Source organism: Australozyma saopauloensis, chromosome 2, assembly GCF_035610405.1.
Source record: "Australozyma saopauloensis chromosome 2, complete sequence".
Lineage (NCBI taxonomy): Eukaryota > Fungi > Ascomycota > Pichiomycetes > Serinales > Metschnikowiaceae > Australozyma > Australozyma saopauloensis.
Window position 1 is genome coordinate 1,844,337 of NC_086132.1, and position 21,139 is coordinate 1,865,475.

General features: G+C 42.5%; 10 protein-coding genes and 1 non-coding gene across 11 annotated transcripts; 6 read left to right on the plus strand and 5 right to left on the minus strand.

The window, feature by feature from the left end:
* Window positions 1–318: 318 nt before the first annotated feature.
* PUMCH_002037 (uncharacterized protein) lies at window positions 319–1,239 on the plus strand (the record flags this gene model as incomplete). Its single annotated transcript, XM_063021061.1, has 1 exon — window positions 319–1,239. One exon carries the CDS (start codon window positions 319–321, stop codon window positions 1,237–1,239), a length of 921 nt encoding a protein of 306 aa, XP_062877131.1.
* A 659-nt stretch (window positions 1,240–1,898) lies between these two features.
* Window positions 1,899–3,800, plus strand: PUMCH_002038 (uncharacterized protein; the record flags this gene model as incomplete). Its single annotated transcript, XM_063021062.1, has 1 exon — window positions 1,899–3,800. The coding sequence occupies one exon, from the start codon at window positions 1,899–1,901 to the stop codon at window positions 3,798–3,800; it is 1,902 nt and encodes a 633-aa protein (XP_062877132.1).
* Window positions 3,801–4,884: 1,084 nt separating this feature from the next.
* PUMCH_002039 (uncharacterized protein) lies at window positions 4,885–7,218 on the minus strand (the record flags this gene model as incomplete). Its single annotated transcript, XM_063021063.1, has 1 exon — window positions 4,885–7,218. One exon carries the CDS (start codon window positions 7,216–7,218, stop codon window positions 4,885–4,887), a length of 2,334 nt encoding a protein of 777 aa, XP_062877133.1.
* Window positions 7,219–8,974: 1,756 nt separating this feature from the next.
* On the plus strand, window positions 8,975–9,601 carry PUMCH_002040 (uncharacterized protein; the record flags this gene model as incomplete). The annotated part of the gene is made up of 1 exon (XM_063021064.1): window positions 8,975–9,601. The coding sequence occupies one exon, from the start codon at window positions 8,975–8,977 to the stop codon at window positions 9,599–9,601; it is 627 nt and encodes a 208-aa protein (XP_062877134.1).
* A 232-nt stretch (window positions 9,602–9,833) lies between these two features.
* PUMCH_002041 (uncharacterized protein) lies at window positions 9,834–10,274 on the minus strand (the record flags this gene model as incomplete). Its single annotated transcript, XM_063021065.1, has 1 exon — window positions 9,834–10,274. One exon carries the CDS (start codon window positions 10,272–10,274, stop codon window positions 9,834–9,836), a length of 441 nt encoding a protein of 146 aa, XP_062877135.1.
* Window positions 10,275–10,871: 597 nt separating this feature from the next.
* Window positions 10,872–13,025, plus strand: PUMCH_002042 (uncharacterized protein; the record flags this gene model as incomplete). Its single annotated transcript, XM_063021066.1, has 1 exon — window positions 10,872–13,025. One exon carries the CDS (start codon window positions 10,872–10,874, stop codon window positions 13,023–13,025), a length of 2,154 nt encoding a protein of 717 aa, XP_062877136.1.
* Window positions 13,026–13,540: 515 nt separating this feature from the next.
* On the plus strand, window positions 13,541–14,809 carry PUMCH_002043 (uncharacterized protein; the record flags this gene model as incomplete). Its single annotated transcript, XM_063021067.1, has 1 exon — window positions 13,541–14,809. The coding sequence occupies one exon, from the start codon at window positions 13,541–13,543 to the stop codon at window positions 14,807–14,809; it is 1,269 nt and encodes a 422-aa protein (XP_062877137.1).
* A 1,166-nt stretch (window positions 14,810–15,975) lies between these two features.
* Window positions 15,976–16,049, minus strand: PUMCH_002044. Its single transcript has one exon. It is a non-coding gene; the product is annotated as a tRNA-Val (tRNA).
* Window positions 16,050–16,337: 288 nt separating this feature from the next.
* On the minus strand, window positions 16,338–17,270 carry PUMCH_002045 (uncharacterized protein; the record flags this gene model as incomplete). Its single annotated transcript, XM_063021068.1, has 1 exon — window positions 16,338–17,270. One exon carries the CDS (start codon window positions 17,268–17,270, stop codon window positions 16,338–16,340), a length of 933 nt encoding a protein of 310 aa, XP_062877138.1.
* Window positions 17,271–18,235: 965 nt separating this feature from the next.
* PUMCH_002046 (uncharacterized protein) lies at window positions 18,236–20,113 on the plus strand (the record flags this gene model as incomplete). Its single annotated transcript, XM_063021069.1, has 1 exon — window positions 18,236–20,113. The coding sequence occupies one exon, from the start codon at window positions 18,236–18,238 to the stop codon at window positions 20,111–20,113; it is 1,878 nt and encodes a 625-aa protein (XP_062877139.1).
* A 215-nt stretch (window positions 20,114–20,328) lies between these two features.
* On the minus strand, window positions 20,329–20,964 carry PUMCH_002047 (uncharacterized protein; the record flags this gene model as incomplete). The annotated part of the gene is made up of 1 exon (XM_063021070.1): window positions 20,329–20,964. The coding sequence occupies one exon, from the start codon at window positions 20,962–20,964 to the stop codon at window positions 20,329–20,331; it is 636 nt and encodes a 211-aa protein (XP_062877140.1).
* Between the last annotated feature and the right edge of the window lie 175 nt (window positions 20,965–21,139).

The window sequence follows — 21,139 nt, forward strand, 5'->3', positions numbered from 1 at the left end:
CAATTGAATCTGTGCACTAATATCAAAAACTAGTCCAAAAAGAAACTGATATGATTAAAAAATGAATATTTCCAAAATTTTCATAAGCTAATTATTTATTTATATTTTTTACTTGGTACTTGGCTATTGTAGTGGCCAAGACTCAACTTCACACACTTCTCTCCCCATACTATTCTCATTCCGCACCTTCATACTTTGATACATATACTCATTTATTCTACTTTCGCCAACAACACAACACTTCCTTTTCTCTTTCTATTCAAAGCCAAGATACAGCCTCTCAAACTCTTACCCCATCCAATTTCTATCAATTGAGTCATGTCGTTCTTTTTCAAAGCCCCTCTAGATATCGAGATCAGACTAGATAGCGAGAACATACGTAAGCACATTAACATTAAAACAACGCACGGCCGTACAGAATCGCTACCAATATACGAGGACGGCGAGACTGTCAAAGGCGAGGTCACTGTTCGTCTGAAAGAGGGCAAAGCTGTAGAACATGTTGGTATTAAAGTACAATTGCTAGGATCGATCGAATCGCCCTTGGATGTGATCAGTTCTTCTGAGTTTCTCTCGTTAGCTACCGAGCTTGCCTCTCCAGCTGTGCTTTCCAATTCAGAATCGTATCCTTTTGAGTTTAAGAATGTTGAGAAGCAACATGAGAGTTACCGGGGTAAGAACGTCAAATTGCGATACTTCATCAGGGTTGTTGTCTCGAGGAAAAACAAGCTGGACATTACCAGAGAAAAAGAGTTGTGGGTGCAACAGTTTTCGTCACCGCAGGTGAGCCCGGATGCAATTGCAAATACTCTGAAACTGAGTGTCAAGATGGATGTTGGAATCGAACAATGTCTACACATCGAGTTCGAATATCTGAAATCCAGATTCCTGCTCAAAGAAGTAATTGTTGGAAGAATCCATTTTTTCTTGGTTCGCTTGAAAATAAAGCATATGGAGATCTCTTTGATTCGAAGAGAGTCTGTGGGCACTGCCCCTAACCAAGCTGTTGAGAGCGATACATTGGTGCAATTTGAGATAATGGATGGCGCGCCAGTGAAAGGCGAGAGCATCCCAATCCGTTTGTTTTTAGGCGGCTACAATTTGACTCCCACCTACAAAGATGTGAACAAAAAATTTTCAGTCAGAACGTATTTGTCGCTTGTATTGATTGATGAGGATGCCAGACGGTACTTCAAGCAGAGCGAGATCATCTTATACCGCGAGCCTAAAGAGAACTGAATCACCTGATTGCATTTCGCCAATGGATCCTGTTGTATCAAATAAATCTCATTTGGCTTCTATTATCCAGATTCTACTACATTGCATATCAAGAAAACACTGTCCGCAGTTTGCCGGTCCCACTCTCCACAGGTGACATGATATATCCCATATTATTAATAGACACGAGAAATAAAACAAAAGCAAATTTGACAAAGCAGTTTTTGCATTTCGTTTCTCTCGTCTCTATTTGGCTAACACGGAGCGTCAAAGATCTGACAGTGGTCGCGGCTAATACCACTTCACAGATTAGATGTCAGCACCACCATTTAGATCTCCATCAATAGAAAATCATTAACTATCAATTTTCGAAACAAATAATTCAAGTCAAAAACTTTATCATCAAATAGAGTCTCTCCTCAAAGCGATCTCAATTCTAAAAAAAACCCATGTTCCTAGATGAACCTTATCTATATAGAGATGCAGGGCAGGCACAGTTACCTGCGAGGCTCTGATATCAGCCACTCATATACTACACGACTTTTAATCGCAATCACCAAATCTGCATCTATTCTGATCCCGTCAAGAATCTCGAATATTTATTAAAGAGGCCCATTGCAAGCCCACTCCATATCTACACAGCAATCAGCATCACGTCACCCCGCAGAACATAAGATACCATGAGTCTGCCTCGAAACATATCGGCACGAAGAGAGTCGATTGCAAAACTCACTCGGCCCGCCTTCAACTCGTCTCCCTTGGGAATGTCGCCCCACCACTCAATCGCCGGGCTGTACCTGGCCAACTCTGCATTTTTGAAGCACGAGGATGATTTCATAGGTGGAGCGTCAGAACAGCCCTCGAGAAATTCCCCAGCGTCTAATCTCTCACCTCGGTCCACATCTGTGGGGCCAGAGAGCGCAATCCAAACAGATTTGTCTGCTGTGGATCAGAGAGTTCTCGAGAGTGCCAAGAAGTACTTGAAGACCGATGAGGAGGCTAGTTTGGCTGTCGAAGGAGCAGATATCACCAGAGACATATATAAATTCCGTTCGGATAAAAAGCAAGTAAAAAGGTCTCGGAGCTTCTCTCTGATAGACCAGGTTTCTCACAGAAGAGGCCTGAGCGCCAGTTCTCTCAATGTTCCGGGCGGCTTTAGGAGGCAATTTGTTTTAGAGCACTCCAGAAAGGTCAAGCCAAATCTAATTACGCGCAATTTTGTTGAATTTCTCAGTATTTATGGTCATTTTGCCGGTGAAGATTTAGAGGACGATGACTACGTTGCCTGTCACTATACACTCAGTAATCTGAAAGCTGACGAGGAAAGTCCTCTCTTAGGATCATCTGGAGGCAGAATCAATTCCAACGGAACAGCAACCAACTCGAAGGCATTGTTCTTACTTGTGAAGGCATTTGTTGGCACTGGTGTGCTCTTTCTCCCTAAAGCATTCTCGAATGGTGGTCTCCTCTTTTCTGCTTTGACACTTTTCGGGTTCGGTTTCCTCTCGTATTGGTGTTACTTGATTTTGGTGTATTCTAAGATCGCGGTTAAGGTGTCGAGTTTTGGTGAGATTGGCAGAATCTGCTATGGCAATCATATGCAAAGACTCATCATAGTCTCGATTATTATTTCTCAAGTGGGCTTTGTGGCTGCTTATATTGTCTTCACTGCCGAAAATTTGCGGGCGTTCGTTGCCAATGTGACAAGGTACCAATTGGCTGACTTAGACGTCTTCTGGTTCATCGCCGCAGAAACATTGATTGTGGTGCCCCTCACTTTGATCCGGGATATTACAAAGCTCTCGTTGCTGGCAGTTTTAGCGAACGGCTTCATCATGATGGGTTTAGTGACAATTGTTTGTTACACTATCAAGGAATTTGTGAGCAACAATCTAGTGCCCGGAGAGGGCATTCATTACTTTTTCAATAAGTCCGAATTTTCCTTATTCATTGGTGTGGCCATTTTCGCGTTCGAGGGAATTGGTTTAATCATCCCAATCCAAGAATCCATGATATACCCTGACGATTTCCCAAAAGTTTTGTTCTTCGTTATCATAACGATTTCTTCGATATTTGTATTCATCGGCAGTCTCGGATACATGACCTTCGGTGCTCACATTAAAACTGTCATTTTGCTCAATCTTCCGCAAACTTCTCCCTTTGTGATCATGATCCAAATTCTCTATGCATTTGCAATTTTGCTCTCAACTCCTATTCAAATATTTCCAGCCGTAAGACTCATTGAGCTGAAGCTATTCAAGAAAACGCAGTCTGGTAAAGCCTCCGCAATTGTCAAATGGCAGAAGAACCTATCCAGAACCCTCTTTGTGTTAGCAACCAGTGTCATTGCACTTTATGGTGGCAAAAATTTGGACAAATTTGTTTCATTTGTTGGATGCTTCGCATGTATTCCCTTGGTCTATATGTACCCACCAATGCTTCACTTGAAGAGCTGTTGCGCCTACACGGGCTCATATCGCGACAACAAAGCAAAATTCTGGTTGGGAGTCTTAGATTATGTTCTAATTTGCATCGGAGCAACCGCATTAGTCTACACAACGTACGACATCCTCTTGCATTGAGGAGCAGCTAGCATGGCGCCCCAATGGCACTTGATCGTACAGGCAATCATCATAATATCTAATATACGTTACTAAAGAATATATTCTTTCATTCAAAGTTTGATGCTCGAAACGAAAATGTGAGGTCCGGCAAACGGGCTCCTCAGTCCCTCATTACTTTCTCCACCCACTTCCTTGCGTGGTGCACTTGTCTTTGCAAGTCCTTCTGTCTACGGTCAGCAAACTTCTCTGCATCATGTTTGTACACATCCAAGTGCTTCATAATATCAAGGCGCTGCTTTTGGACCTCTGGAAGGTTTTCCTTCTCGAAAGCTATGAGCTTCGTCTTGGCGGCTTCATATGTCTTTGGCATGTAGTATCTGACAGATAAACCTCCCACAAGAGTAGTGGCTACGAATCTTACAGGGAGCGATCTTCTAGATACGAGAATAGTTGTGAGTAAAAGAGGGCCCACTACGTTCACGAGCTGTGGCACAACTGGCTCCTTTATGACTTCGTCAACCTTGTTCTGGAGATTCGCGTATTCGTTAAGGATGGCAGTTTTTTGTGTACCGAGCTCGGCCGACAAAATCGAAAGGTTTTCATGAAGAGCCAATCTCAACTTTTCAGTGTATTTCTCCAAGTATGGTGTGGAACGAACACCCATTCCTTCAACAAATGAGATGTTACCATGGGAAGACTCCTGCTCTTTTAGGTCGGCATTGATTTCCGTGTTGAATCCGGGCTTGGTGATTATGAGCTCTTCATCTTCATAAAAGGAACGTCCCATTCTGGTCGATTGGCACCTTTGGATCTGTATTCGGTACGTTCAGATTGGTGTTCGCTTGTCCCATTGGTAGCGCGATTGTACGCAGGAGAGTCTGTTGGAATCGGGTTGACAGGAAAAGCTACACTTGGATCTGAATAAACATAAATTTGTTTGAAGACGATTAATAATTGTATATACTTCACAAAAGTTTCAAAATGTTTTTCGAATTCATTTCATAAGTGTGGGCAAATTGTCTCTGAAACCAATGAACTTAAATGCATCTGACAATATCCAATAATTCAATTACAAAGGGTTTGATCTCAATACTCAGCGTCACTATTTGAATCCATTGGGGCCATTGAAGCCACTATTGTATCGTTGGCCGTTCTGGTTGTCAAGGGCAACAGGAGCTCCAGCAGGCAAAATATTGCTCGAAGATTTTCTCAGAGCCAAAGTTTGACTCTGCGTGGTGCCCAATCCTGGGCGTTGCTTTGCACCACTCGAAGGCATTGGCATACCGCCTCTTCCACCGTAATCTATGTTCAATGCTTGATCGGCGAAGGTTGAGCGTCTGCTTTGCTTCTTTTGTTGGTAACTTTGGTTTTGGGCATTTCCGGGATAAAAGCCTCCGCTTCCCTGCATTTGCTGCATTGGTGGAGCTCCATTCCTAAATTGTCCTTGATGTTGACCCATTCCAGGACCCATTCCTTGTTGAGGACCCATCCCTTGTTGAGGACCCATCCCTTGTTGAGGACCCATTCCTTGCTGAGGAGCCATACCATGTTGAGGAGCCATACCATGCTGAGGAGCCATTCCTTGCTGGGGACCCATGTTTTGTTGGTATTGGTAATTGTATGAAGCGGCGCGCTGGTTGTGAGGAGGTGCGCCGTGATGATAACCATTTCTGTGATTTGGGCCTCCGTAATGATTACTCACATCACCTCTTTGGTCATACGAAGAATCATTACCATAGTTGTTGGGTGTGGAATATGTTTGACGAAACTTCCTATTTGGATCTGAACCCATGTTATCATTGATCATGTGTTCCTGGTCAAGACCCCCCATTTGCAAAGTTCCAGTAGAGCCGTGGGAAGTATTTGCATTTTGATATTCATCAGCCCCAGCGTAGTCATTTTGAGCACCAATGGGTTGATTATGGACGTCATTCGAGCCTCTGGAAGGAATTCTAGGGGTGAGTCCTTCACCGTTCATCCGCGCCCCAAAAACTGCAACATCAGCATATTCAGAAAGATCTGGCGTTTCCAAAGACAGGGCTGGAATTATTTGTACTGTTTGCTTCGCTGGTGCGGCAACAACAGGTTCCACAGAGGAGCTTCTCTCTGAATCGGACGAAGCTTTTTTGGCTTTCGATACCTGGTCCGACAAAGATCTAAGTCTGTTCATTTTATCACTGATCTGATTATCTAAGTCAGCAAGCATCCGTTCTTTTTCCAGCTCAAAATACTCAAATTCCTTCATTGTAGCTTCGTTCTTGGCTTGTTGTTCTTTGAATATTAACGCATATTGCTCTTGCTTCGTTCTTGTATCCCCTAATTCTAGCTCTGCTTGTCTCAAAGAGTTTTTAACCGATGTAAACTCTTTGTCAATTTTTTCTTTTTCGAATTTCATATTCGACAAGTCTTTTGTGAGTTTGTCGAGGTCTTTCGTGTCTTGAGTTGAAGATCCGAATTTTCTGATAAAGAAAATGGACAGCTTGGAATTGTTAACTTTTACTAGTTGACATAGCATGGAATACAAGTTTTCCAAGTACGGCGTTTTGACGCCATGATCATCACCTAAAAGAATAGGTTGTAATAGAAGCAAATCGACGTCAATATCTAACTGATGATAGTAGTTGTAGAACGTTATGTTGGAGTCTGCGTGGGCTGGTGAGACATTGGATTTGCCTATAGGGTAAAGTGTCAGCCAATTCTTCAAGATGTTTGCTTCATTTTCGAAACCTTTCACAAGTTTACACTCCATCTTCTTTATTATCTTGAAAAGTTCGTGCACCAATCCGGATATCAATGGTTTGACTAAAATTTGCTTCTCCAAGTTAGCGGGATATGGCTCTTCAAAAATCACAGACAATGGATTAAGTACGATTCGCGGCAAAGCGAGTTTCCACTGGTATGTCATGAATTCTCGAGCATTAATGGACTTTAGCAAACCAACGCTACCCTCCAGCTTTTCTTGCATTGTCTGCAAGGCTTTGTAGAAGCACAAGAACGGCTCAGAATCACGGAGTGGCACGGTGGCCTTAGATTCTTCCGTTGATGAGCCAAAGTATATTCTGTGGTCATTTCCAGAGACCTTGTGAGAAAAAGTATTGCTTCCAGGATGCTGTTTAATATCAGCCTCATTCATAATGGAGCAAACAGGTAGAGTCTTGAACTTTGCCAGACTCATCAGCACAAAAGGCTCTAGATGAACGTAACCAGTACATTCTATGACAATGATGGACTGGCTATGCACGTGAGACTCGAGATCGGAGCAGTAATTCTGAAAGCTTTGCAAGTTAGGAACACTTACGATTATAAAGTCGAATTTTTCACCACTAGGGACTTTGGACAAGGCGGGAACGATTGCTCTAGGCACAAACGAGCTTTTACCAAGATGCGACGATTCCCACAGAATAGGCATTCGCGGATCTAGGGCCTTGGTCACCATTGTGACGTTGCATGGCTGCGAGGCATTTAGTCTCCAAGCATAGAATGGCAAGTAGGGACTGTTACCCACTATAGGTTAGTAATGTTCAAAGATTGTGAAATGATAACAAGAGTTGATGAACAACGAATACAAATGGTAATTGGAAGGAAATAGCAGGATTTCGGAAGAATAATGAGTATTTAAATACTCTTAGTTTCACATACCAGTAAGCAAGCTTGCAGACATGACTCTAGTGAGAGAGAAAGTATTGGAAATGAGATCAGCTCAAGATCGAATTAACAAATCGCAGCCTTTTGACGCAGATGGGCAGTAAAAAGGGACCCGATTATGTGTAAAGTGAACTAGGCGCCAATGTATGGAGAAGTTTCACTATGGAGTAAAGGATCTGTATAGGAACTGTGCGTGGTTCAGAGGAGAAGGTTTTCAGGCCGGCGCCGTTACTTACCGTGTTTCGCGAAGGTAGATAGAGATGAGGAGAACATCTGAGAAATCAAATCTGAGTATCAAATCACTTTGGCTTTCTGTGCTAAGTATTTTTTTTTTGATTATTTGATTTTTGAAGATTGTTAAAGAAGATTCTCTTTTATATCTGCTCTCTTCCTGCTGAATTTCTAGACCAGAGCTTGCCGCCTGGGCCCATCCTGGCTGCAAGTGATTGACACCAAAACTTCCGTACCGGGACATGTATGGAAGTGACATGACAGCAAATTGCTAGACAAACATGTCTCTAGCGATATTTTTTATTGAGCTGAATTAATATTTTTTATTGTATTTACTGTAATTTTCTACGATACTAGTACTTACTACTAGTGTTTTCATTTGCAAGAGTTTATTTTGCGTGCCTTCTTCTGATTCCGCCTTGGCGGGACTTAACTGCAGCTTTGAACGCATTGCGTTCCATACTGGAATGTAATTTCACTCCAGAAAGCAGTCAAAAAAAGCAGGAAATTTTTGACGATTCAAGACTTTGAAATAAAATTGGCTTATTTGCAGATTTGGGGCTGGAATCTTATCGGTATAATTAGATCACTGAAGTGTGATTAGGGCCCGGATCATACCAACAATTAAAGCCTTTCAGTCCACATGTAAGCAAAAGCATTGAAAAGAGAGGAATTCAAACACATAATCAAAGCGCAATACTTTCCGAAACTTGTCTAATATTTTTGGCGCACAAACTAGTATCTTTTTGTGTCTTGATCCTGAGATCTGGTCGCAGCCGCTGGGATGCGCGTTTCTCAGATATTTTTCACCTACTTCTTTTTTTCTCTATGGTCCATTCCTTCGCCGTCGCTACAACCTCAATGGTCGTAGCTTGATGGCGTTGGCAGCCTCGCCGATGCTCCTAGTGGGTATTGGTTGAGAGTTGTTTGTGGATCGTAGATTAAATAGCACGGGTGTATCTCCGGACTACGAGGCAACCTTTGACTTTTTCGGTCATGATCCCCAGCACATCACGTAATTCAGCCGTAAACACTTTGTATTGTTAGCTCTATTTATTACAGTTGCCTTCGATTTTGCCAAGAGTAGCTCGTCAACTGATTGGAGAAGCCTTATCATAATCACTACATCAATCAAAGATTCTCTTTTTGATAAAGAAAACACGTTTGTCTCAGTCAAATGAGAGTAGATTGATGCTGACGAGATTATCATTTTCGAAATCTAAATTCCTCTGATCTAATCCACCGCACTTTGTAGACACGTCTATGATTCAACACCTCTATTTTGACCAACACCTCACGAAACGCACAGCCCAGCAATGCGCGGAAGATTGATTTTGATTGAGGGGCTTGATCGCTCTGGAAAGTCGACGCAGGCGGAGATTTTAGCCAACCGTCTCAACGGCCAGCTATTCAAGTTCCCAGATAGATCTACTCCAATTGGAGAAATCATCAACAAATTTCTTACAGACCCCACATTCGAGTTATCGGATGAAAGTGTTCACCTACTATTCAGTGCCAATAGATGGGAAAAGGCAGCTCAATTGAATAAACTTCTTTCTGAAGGAACACATGTGATAATGGATCGCTATGTGTACTCAGGTATCGCATACTCTCTTGCAAAAGACAAATCCAGAGATGTGGAATGGCTTTATGGCCCGGATGTCGGCTTGCCAAAGCCAGACTTGACCTTTTTCTTGACTGTCAGTATGGAAGAGTTGGGTACACGCAAGGGCTGGGGTGAGGAACGATACGAAAAGGAGCAATTTCAGTTGAAAGTGAAGGAGTGTTTCCTTAAAGTCTTGCGGGTAGATACCGATCCCACTATCGAGATTGTAGATGTCAATGGCTTGAGTATCGACGAGACCACCCTGAAATTATGGTCTATAATAGAAGCAAGAGGTCTCGAGGGGGTAACGGATGATTCTCTCAAGACACTTGCATAGGGTTGTTCACTAATTCCTTGTCTCCAATGGAGAAACCGTAACCTTGACTACAACGCATAATGAACAAATGCAGTAGAATAATTGTGAAATGAAGTATTTCAACGACTACGATAGTATGAAATCTGACTGACCATGGCTCTGCTGGACTAGTCCTTTTGGGCGCTATTGAAGGTCTTTGCATGTCTTCATTACAAATAATGTATATACTTTGATGCCACGATAGGCAGAATGTCTACAGAGATATACTATCAATATACTCGAGTCTCCGTAAAACTTGCTTTTTCAGCATTTGATGTGGTTCGCCGCCTAGGAAGATCTCATCGACAATCATGTATAGCTTGTGAAAGTTGAACACCAAGTCGAGCTCACAAACGTTATCGAAATAAGAATCGAGAATTTCAACCAAAAAATGCATCGATTCCAACACTGACAACTCATTATCCACAAAATCTATCAGCATCACAAAGTACAACCCAGCGTATCTGCGATACACCAATTTTCCTTCATGGAACTCCACAAAATTACTTTGATCTTTCAGATCTCGAGTCGAAACAAGCCGATGAACGTCCTCTATGAGCCCTTGTCTCTCCTCCTCATTGTATGAACCGGTAAACCATTTGGCTAGTCTTGTTTTGCCTTGGCGATTGAGAATTAGTAGGTATTGAATGGCCATTGAATACTCTGTGAATAGAATCTTTTGGAATGAAAATGCTGCGAATGGATAGATTGAATTAAATTGGGGATTTGTCGTCAAATGTTATCCCTCTTAGAGTAGAATAGACCTGGTAAACTTGGTGGGTAATGTGCGGAGAGTACGAGCAATTATAAATCTAATGACACGAAAAATTCTATCATCCAATGTATGAAATCTTTTCTATTGACGAATTGTCTAATTGTTTGATACGTCTTATAGCCATTGTGGAAGCAGATAGCAGGGCCACAACTACCTTTATTCCAGTTCTGAACTGAAATAGTAATCTAAGGCATACTGAACGCGGTTGTGTTGATCTGAACTTAGAATTTTTTGAAGTACTATTCTAAAGCCAAAAAATTATAATTTATGAGTATTTTAATCTTGAATAGCTTCTGATGTTCTTCCATCCCCAGGTTTGCAAGCCACATTTGAGATTACTGACTCAACCTGCAATAAACTAGACCCCCAATCCACGGTTTATTCTTTGGATTGCAAATAGCACCGAAGAAATAACGCAGTATTGCGCGATTTTGTCCTTTTCAGAATACATTTCATCTTAGTTCCAGCAGTCTCAATATGTCATTCCCAAACTTGGACCAAAACTACAAGCAGTATGAGGTCAAGGAAGGAATTGTGTTCTTGATTGAGCTAACGGACTCTCTTTTCAAGCCATTGGCTACCCTCGATGACCACTCCCAACTCCAAGAAATACTATTGTGCATCGATGAACTCATGTCAGACATGATTGTCTCTTTCTATAAGAACGGAGTAGGTATTTATTTTTACAATTCCGAAGAGACAGGGTCAAAGTTTCCAAAGAAATCTGGCCTCACCAAAATCTTCTCTTTGAATGACTTGAACAGTTCCAACATGAAGACTTTGTCAAACATAGTCAGAGACGAGGCTGACGGATTTAAGCCGCTCACGAAGAGATACAGGCCTCGCGCAGAACCCTTGGATAATCTTCAGACCGTTTTGAGAATGATTCTTCGTGAATTTCAACAAAAGCCACAATACAATCGAACGAAACTCATATGGTTCACCAACAACGACAAACCTTATTTGAACCCAGAAGCAAAGGATAGTTTGCGTACCATAATCAGTGACTTCGAAGATAACAACATATTTATTGAGCCTATCTTCTTAGATTCATATTTGGATGAGGCGCAGACAAAGCGCAAAGAATTTGAAACCTCTTTGTTTGAGAATATCTTCTTGAACACTAACTTTCTTAACAGGGTGCTTCGAGAAACTAGACATGCTGAGGAACAGAATTCAGGCTCTGATTCCTTCGACGCCATCAACAAAATTAAGACATCCATTGCTCGGTTAAAAGAAGTGCGTAGAATTCAAATATCTTGCGATCTTATCTTAAGTGATGGTCCGGGTATTGGTGGTGCGCTAGGCTGTTCAATTAAAGGGTACACATTGTTCGACCATGAAAAGATAAAAGCATCCAAAAATGTCTACACAGAGGGCGAAGCCTTGAAAGTTGTTCAGATAGACAGTTCTTCTATTAGAAGCGATACTCAAGCCGAGGTGGAGATTGAAAGAGACAATGACGGAAAGCAGAAGAAAATTGATGCCGTCAAAGGCTTGGCTCTTAAGTATACAAACAAAGTTGATGAATTGAAGGAAAATGAATCAAATGAGAGAGTCTTGTTGCTACCAGAAAATGTTTTGCAAGACATGAAAAGCTATTCATTCGATCATGTACCTCAATTTTATCAGAACGCCAAAGATCTTTCCCAATTGGAGGTCTCATCCGAACCTGGGCAGCTTGAAGAGGTTTCGTTTTCCAAGGTTCCCTACTTGAAGCTTTTGTGCTTCAGGCAATTAAACTCGTTTCAGCCATTTTTCAATTTGAAGCCTGCTTTGTTTGTCACGGCAGACCTAGATGATGGCCTAGGGAGTGGCAACAGAGAAGGGGGCTTTGCAAACTCAAGAACCACGTTTACCTCCCTCTACCAGAGCTGTGTAAAATTGAAGCGGTTTGCGATGGTGTTTGGCTGCGCAAAACTCAATTCAACTCCTACTCTTTATGCTTTGTATCCAACGAACACCGACGGGTCGAATAGCGGGAATGCAGTGGAACTACCAGACGGGTTTCTTCTTGTAAGTCTCCCTTGGCTTGGAGAAATCCGAAGCTTGCCTGAGTACGTGTTGACTGAGCAAAGCAAATACTTCTTCGAGGATCCGGCGAGGTGCGCACCCTTACAGCTCGTCGAGGCTTTCAAAAAAGTTATAGGATTGGTAGGTACAAGTGAGTATAATCCTGAGAGTCATAGTAACCCAGTGTTGCAATACTTTTACAAGACAATTAAGCAAGAAGCACTCCAAATGGATATTAAGGACGAGGATCAAACAGTTGAAGGGAACGATTGGTCATCAAAGGAGCTTCTACAACTAAAAACATTATTTACAGAAGACCGAGCCTTGGGAGAGCTGGTTCTCTCCATCAATTCGATGCTAGATGCAATTGGGGCCGCAGAGGGTTCCAAACGAGCTGCAGAGGATTCTGATATCCAAAATGGGAAAAAACAGAAGGCAAGGCCGCTCAATGAGGCAGACGTTATTACTTTGTGGAAGAATGATACATGGGGAAATGTTACAGTTGCTCAACTACGGGAGTTTATCAAACGGTACGACAGTATTAAATCTGCCACCAAAAAGGCAGACATGATCGCTAACATTTCAAACTTTTTAGAGAGTAAACAAAAGACGAAATGATCTGCATCATAGCGCAATTGCTACTCGAGCATTTGACCTACAGCAATGAGTTCATTTCTGAAACAAGACAAGAAAAATAGAAATTCAATTTGGAGTTATGAATCGATATGCGTCATTTTGGAGGTTTCAGTTCTCAATTCCGAACCATAGAAAAACAGAGTATTCTCGGCCCATTCGTTACCTGTCACACTTTATCCGGTCATACTTATCCGGCTCCAGCTCAGGGTAGTTTGAGCTGCCAGCAACAAACAATCTCGCATAATCCCACATTCATACTAAAATATCTAAATTTGTTCTAAAACCAAATTCACTTTCTCAAAACTGGCTATTTTCACCAATCACCGCAAAAATTTCCTAGTCGCGTAGCCCCCTCTCTCAAACTTCTCTTTCATGCGTCTCAGGGTCCCACTGTCAGTATAAGGTAGTTTATGCACGCTGGACTAGTGAGGGTGACCCCCACTTGGCAACGGCAATGCTTGACATCAACAAATACCACATTTATTTCTTAAGACTCAATGCTCCCGCCAACGTATGATGAGCGGCCTCCGTATTCTCCGTCGCTTGAATTGTACGGCTTGGCGTTCTTCAAAGTCGAGAAGACTACTCCCTGGACCCTCAACTCTACCCATTTGCAGCCAGTGCTTGTGGAGCTCCACTCCAACCAAATCCGGATTTACAAGCTTAAAGCAGAACTTCTCACTCTGGCTACCATTCGTGCACTATACAAATACCAGAATCGAGTCGATGGCGCGGATGTAAGCGATGAGTGGGATTCTGGTGGCTCTGACACTGATAGTGACCATGAACAAATTGACATTGGATTGCTTCGGAAAATACGAACCAAAGCACTGAAGGCAAAAGTCCTTTCGGTGTTGAAATCTGGATTGCTGGCGGATTTCTGTGAAAATAAGTTCCTTTTCGAACCGACTACTTCTGCCATGGAGTATTCGAAGTTCGCCGCAACTTATCGTGGGCTGCACTTACACACCTTCACTTTGCTCAATCTTTCCATTGGCAAGGCTCCATATATCGGGCTGGTCAAAAAACAGAAACTACAAAACAAAAAGCACCCTTTTTTACTACCAGAGCGGAATGTTTTACGTCTAAGAGTAGAGTACATGCAAATCCTACTCCACATCTGGTCGTTTCATGGCATGGTGAATTGGTACCGCAGCTTGGTGATTGGGAGAGATTTAGCTCAGCATCTCGATTCGAGGAAACTTCTGATTCTTAAATCCTTGACATCTTCTCCTCTCGTAGAATCCGAGCAATCTGAGATTGTAGATTACGACTGCCTCAAAGCGAACGCAATGCTACCCAATAGAGGCAGCTTTAGCAGTGGGAGCATCAGCGACAGTTCTATTGTTAGCAGTGTGTTCTCGCAAGCCAGTGGTAGCAGTAAGGAGAGACCTCAAGGGGAGACGTCGGTCACAATTTTGGGTCACAAACTCCGATGTTTAGAAGACTACTACTTGTATTTCGAAAAGCGATACATCGGGAATTGTCTACCAGCTTTAAACTCATATGAAAAATGGCATGGGTGCAAAGTGGCCATATCCAATTGCGACTTGGTGCTGGTCACCAAGCAGGATCCTGATGTCAAAGATAATGAAATGTTTATGCTGGCTAACACATTCATCAAATCTGTCAATACCCATCGCAAGAGACTTCCAGAAGTCTCGTCGAAATGTAAGGAATTCTACGTTTATCAGTTGGGCCTCTACACATGCAAAGAGAAGAAGCAGAATCGAAATGAAACAGGGATGGCAAAGATAACGGTTTAACGAAATTGAATAGTTTAACGAAATTAAATAGTTTAGAGCTTATGGATAATGAACAACACTTTAAATGATGTACAGATGTATCTTTACACTCCAGAACTTACAACAGAAATAAATTTACAATACACACGTTATACAATATCAAACCCTTTAATTTCCCGCGAACAAGATCAAGCCATCATGGCTTCGCTGTTGTCTGAGTACTCCTCGTACTCCTCCATTCCAAAGTAGTGCTCTTGCTCCTGAACGTATTGGTCACGAGTAGCCTCTTTTTTAGTAGGATGGCTATAACCCTCGATGACATACTGCTCAACTTCACTAGTAGGACTATAGTGCAAGTCTCCTGGACATGGAGAAGTACGCGATGGTGTGGAACTTCCAAGAGACATTGGAGTTGTTGGGAGCTCGTAGTTTTGGCTAAAGGTAGGGACGTTGGCATCGAATGTACTGTTCACAAATGTGGTGTCCTCAAACTTACAACCAGTCTCGCCAGTGACTGGGTCGACCCATTCCCGAATGGACCCCCAAGGCGAAAACTTCACGGTACCACCCTCTGGGTGAACATACACTGGCCACTGCTCTGCCTCCTCACTGTCTAATAGAGCGCGTGTTCTTTTAGTCTCAGCCTCCAGGGCGTCACACTTTCTTTTGCTGTTTTGGAACATTGCGACTTGGATAGTTTCTTGAATATTGATTGGGTTCTGATAGACGAACTTCTGATTTTTAGGGAGAATTTTCACGAATGCTTAATCTAATAAGTCTTCGTGTTGATATTTTTGATTTTTAAAGCTGCCGAAATCTTCAAACTTTTTTTTTTGTTTCGGAAAACGAGTGTTAAAAGGTTTCCAAAGGCTCTTGAAAAATTATTCCCAGAGCTTATATACCCTTGACCTATAAATGAAAGAATTTTTTTGCAGGAACACGATGCTTTGGTCCTAGATAGTGTGGTTTGGAATGGATAAGGATTTATCAAGTTCTTATACGCATATGCTCCCGGACTCGGTAAGGCTGCAAAAAAGAGTTGTACAAGTTAGAATTGCACTATAGGCGGGAAAGCTGCGTCTTTTGCAGCTAGCCCTGCAGAGATGTACAATGATGTCCGCGTGCAGGCTGCTGGTCTAGGTCGTAAAGGCGTTAAGCCGGACGCGGGGTCCGAAAAAAGAAAAAAATGATTCTGCCCGGGATCGAACCGGGGACTATCTGCGTGTAAAGCAGATGCCATAACCAACTAGACCACAGAACCTTTCTTGTTGATTGGAGTTTCAATGCCGTATATGACTTATTGATTACGTTTTGGAATGTTAGACTGGAATTGCCCTGATTTTGTGTAATTTTCGCGCATCAATGCGTTCCAAATTGAATGCGAATCCCCATTAGGTGGCCGGATTCGAAATTTCACTAAGTCCTCATGAATAACTGAATTGAACATCTATGATTGGGTAGTTGCATTTCATACAAATTGGGCCTACAGGGGAGCGATCACAAGCGAAGCTGTTTAATTCAAAGGCTTATATAAGAAGTAGGAAGTTCCTCATAATTGGCGCTTGGTAGCTTTAACAAAAACGGGGATCATGCCTCCAGTGCCAATAGCGAATGGCCTATGGTTCAATACCATCAATTGGGTTCTAATAGAGCCAGAATGGGAGGTGATGCTGATAAAAGCATCACCTTTTTTGTCTGTAGAATTGAAAATATCCTGGAAGCCTCTGTTTTGGCGCAATGCCTGCTCCCACACCTTCTCACGGTAGTCATCTTTATAATAGACATCCTTTTCTTCAAACCCATCTTCGATGACAAAGCCCAATGGGCCGTATTTCTCAGAAATAACCGAACGGGTAGACCTCTTGTCGCAAAGATGAACACCGATTGTCTCTCTAAAATCTTCTTTAATCAAAGGCTTGACCTCCTTTAAGTCTACGATGTCTTGCCAGCTTCCAATCAAAGTGTCAACTGAACGACGGAATGGTGACGAGTACCACTTTGTTGGAATTCTAAGGTTTCTATTGAGCTCCACTTTGAGCTGGTAATTATTGTCCTTTGCTTGAGCCTGGCCCAATTCCGTGAGCTCGGGATCAGGTGCCCAAACAATTTCGCCATCACCGGTCAAATGCAGCCAATGCTCGTTCCAGGCCTTCTCTCCGTATTTGAGGTTGGCCATATTGTGGTAGCCTTGACCATGACGACCAAGGAGGAAGATCTTGTAAACAGTATTGTCGTCGCTCTTTTCGTTCAAGCTCCGCAAGTCTGCGAAGGCCCTCTCCCATGAATCAATGATACCAAAATGCTCGTCAAAGTAGTTGAATTTGGTTTCATCTGTTTCGGCTAAAGACTGCTTGAAGTAGTTGGGCACGATTTCAAATGTCCAAGTCGCGTTCAATTGACTCTGCGTTTGTAAATATTTGGCTCTGTCATCATCCAATATCTGCGAATTGAGCACGTCCAAGACGTCCGGTTTGGTTGACATTGTGTGAAGCTGGTCTCAAATACTGAAGTACTGTAATTAGTCCTGTTGTAGGAGCATTGTATTTACCCACTCACGTGTATATCTCAGCGACGCTTTTAATCATTAGCTTGCAAAGAGAGAAAAAAGGCAAATTCAAATCAACAATCCTAAATATGGGCTTATTTTTTTCATGTTCTGAAAAGTTCAACTTGTCTAGGTAGATCCTGGTCATTGATAAACCTCATGGTACAAATGGCGTCGAGAGCTATCAAGAGAAAATGAGCCATCAATTCTAATTTGAATCCGAATTTGTTCATTGATAGAGCAGCTGTATCTCCTCTACTGTAGCACCAATGGAACGAGCTTCGGTGTTGTGTTTGAGCTGGACCTATTCTAAGTAATCTATATCGAGTTGATTTGGAGTTCAGTTCTTCTACTTGAAAAAACTCATATTCGAAAATAGTATTACGACCGTCCCTCGTTCTACAATACCTTAATCGTTTGATAGAGGGCAGAACTACCGGGTGCACCACATATAAACTCGTACGAGATGTCAATCGAACATCAAGGAAAAGAGAAATATGAGCCAAGAGGGACTTCATAGAATTGCATTCCGTGATTTCGGGCGCTGTTGGCACCAAAACTTCATACAAACTGCCTATCTCTGTTATCTGAAAACAAAATCAACCGAGCTTACATGTCTCCGCTAAAAGGAGTCTAAGAGTTTCAAAAATATCTCATTTTTGTCGAAGAAAAAAAGGTTTCCCAGACTTCTCTAGATTTAGACAATCTACCATTTTCTCCACTGGTCGTGCGCCGCCCACCGCTCTCACTAACTGACGAACCTTCGACTATGCCCCCCAACCATAAACGATAATCAAACACTCTGAAACCTACCCGATTAGGCCCCCAATTTCATTGTCTCATCCGTAAGACTACTACTCTCTCAATCTAGAAAAATTGCTCTGTAAGGTTCATCTCCAACTATGAATGACGACTTCTATCCGTTGGCCTTACTCATGGACGAGCTAAAGCACGACTATGTTAGCAACCGTGTTCAAGCCATGCAAAAACTTGACGCCATTGCTATAGCTTTAGGTCCAGAAAGAACTTTGCATGAATTACTTCCATTCTTGAATGACGTCGCTCAAGACGACGAAGAGGAGGTATTCGCTGTATTGGCCGAGAAGTTGGGTCTGTTCGTACCTCTCATTGGCGGACATGCCAACTGTGAGCCCTTGATCCGTATTTTGGCTGTATTGGCTGCCATGGAAGAGCCTATAGTACGTGACCATGCTGTCGACTCCTTGCACGCAATCAGTTTGGAGTTGACGGACGAGGAACTTAACTCCATTTTCTTGGAGTTGATCAGATCCTTGAGTCAAGGCGATTGGTTCTCGAAAAAGGTTTCCCTGTGTGGCTTGTTTAAGTCCGTCATTGTGCGCGTTGACGCGCCCACTCGTCGTGACTTGTTGATGCTTTATTACAACATGATTGTGGATGACTCGCCTATGGTGCGTAGAAGCGCAGCAAAGAACTTGCCTACTTTGATTGATAAAATCAGTGATTACACTCGTGAGAATGCCGACTCTCCCCGCAAGATGGATGATACCGACTTAGAAATTATCTCGAAAATGTTCCACTACTTAATCAATGACAGCCAAGACAGCGTCAAGTTGTTGAGCATCGATGTTTTGGTTTCAATTTTGAGCTACTTTCATCTTGTCAATGACAACACTCATAACTCGGACTGCTTCGTCAGTGCGTTGAAATTGATTAAGGACGAAAGTTGGAGAGTTAGATACGCTGCTGCTGACCGTTTTGGCGATATTGCCGTGAACTTTTCCTCTGTTGACGCCGATGTTTACAAACTTGTAGATCCATTCATCGCTTTGATGAAAGACAATGAGGGAGAGGTCAGAAAGGCAGTTGCCAAGCAATTGCCCCAATTCTGTAAATTGATAAAGGACTTGAAAATTGTAGAGTCCAAGATCATTCCTGTGGTAAACGATTTGAGTCAAGACCCACACGAAAATGTCAGAGCTGCTTTAGCTTCTACCGTCACAGGATTATCTCCAATCTTGCCACGCCAGTCGACCATCGATAAGTTGTTGCCGATTTTCCTTGAAATGTTGAAGGATGAGTTTCCAGATGTTCGCTTAAACATTATTTCAAATTTGTCTGTTGTTAACGAGACCATCGGTATGGACTTATTGTCCACCAGTTTGTTGCCAGCTATTACTGAATTGGCACAAGATAACAAGTGGAGAGTTCGGTTGGCCATCATAGAGTACATTCCAAAGTTGGCTAGCCAGCTTGGAGAATCGTTCTTTAACAATGAACTATTAACTTTGTGCATGTCTTGGTTGTGGGACCCAGTGTTTGTCGTGAGAGACGCTGCTGTTAACAATTTGAAAGAGTTGACTGAAATTTTTGGTTCTGTATGGGCTGAGGAGCACATTGTCACCAGATTACTCAACATCAAAGATGAGAGAATCACAGAGGAGGAAGGAATTGCCGTCGATCAAGTTGACTTCTCCAACTTCATCATTCGTATCACTTGCCTTTTTGCCTTCACAAAACTCGTCCCTGTCATTGATTCTGCCATCGTCGTCAACAAAATCTTGCCATTCATTAATTTTCTCACCAGCGATACTGTTCCTAACATCCGCTTTAACGTTGCCAAATCTTTTGCAACCGTTGTCGAAGTTTTGCAGCAATCGCAGTATCCTGAGCTTCCTAAGTTGGTAGCTGACGACATATTGCCTAACCTTGACGGGCTTCTGAACGACAATGACGTTGACGTTATCTATTACGCAAAAGAGAGCATCGCCAAAATCAAGCAGATGGGTGATGTGATGTGAACACCTTATTTTCATGACAAGTAACGATTCCTAACCATCCTCCACTCTCTGCCTACTCTAAGGCGACATTTCTTTCATCTCCTGTATTTTGTGTCTCAATGTATACAATCATAAGCAATATGTGACAATGCGTGTAGCACTTCTCCGCTCAGTTTCCCTCTTTCACTATTATTTATTAGCTCGTGTTTTCTCAGAATTGATGAATTATTTACATATTATGCCTTTTCGGCCTTTGCTTGCTCAAGTTTCTCAAAATCAAAGTCAAATGAGGCGCCACAACCACAAGATGTGGAGGTGTATGGCGAGTCTACGACCTTGAAAGAAGCTCCGATAAGCTCCTTCGTGAAATCTATCTTACTGTCCTGCAAAATCTCAAGGGATGAGTCGTCAAATATCACTGTCGCCCTTGGGCTGTCGCTTCGTTGGAACACCACTAGATCTTCATCACCTGCAAGTGCCTCTGGCAACGATGTGAGGTCCAAGTTGTATTGGAATCCGTGGCAGCCACCACTTTCAACCTGAATTCTGAGTGCGGAATCTGGATTGTTGTCCTTGTTTGCGATATCCACTAGTTTATCCCTAGCTCTATCTGTAATTCCGATCTTAAGATCTGTTTGCCCGTGAATCACTTTGGTGAGCTCAAAATCTCTGAATTCCAGCGGTATTTGCACATTGTGAACATCTTTTGACTCCGGAATGCTCTCCTTCGGTAGATTATAAGCTTCGGCCTTAAGTTGGCGCTTTGGCGGGGTAGCTACCAGTGAAGAACACCTTAAAAGAGACTTGCCATGAACCAGGACACGAGGGAAATATATGCGTCTCAAAATGGGTCTAGCTCCGATCTTGAACATATTGTTTGTTATGAATATTCCTCTAGAATGACTGTGCGCCTGTAATATGAATGTGAGTGCTCAATGAGAGTCCTTGTAATGTATATTAGGTAAGATTTATAGGTTGTGAAAATCAGTGATTTTAGCAGCGCAAAGGTATTCAAATTTACATATTGGGCTAAGTCAACAATTCCAA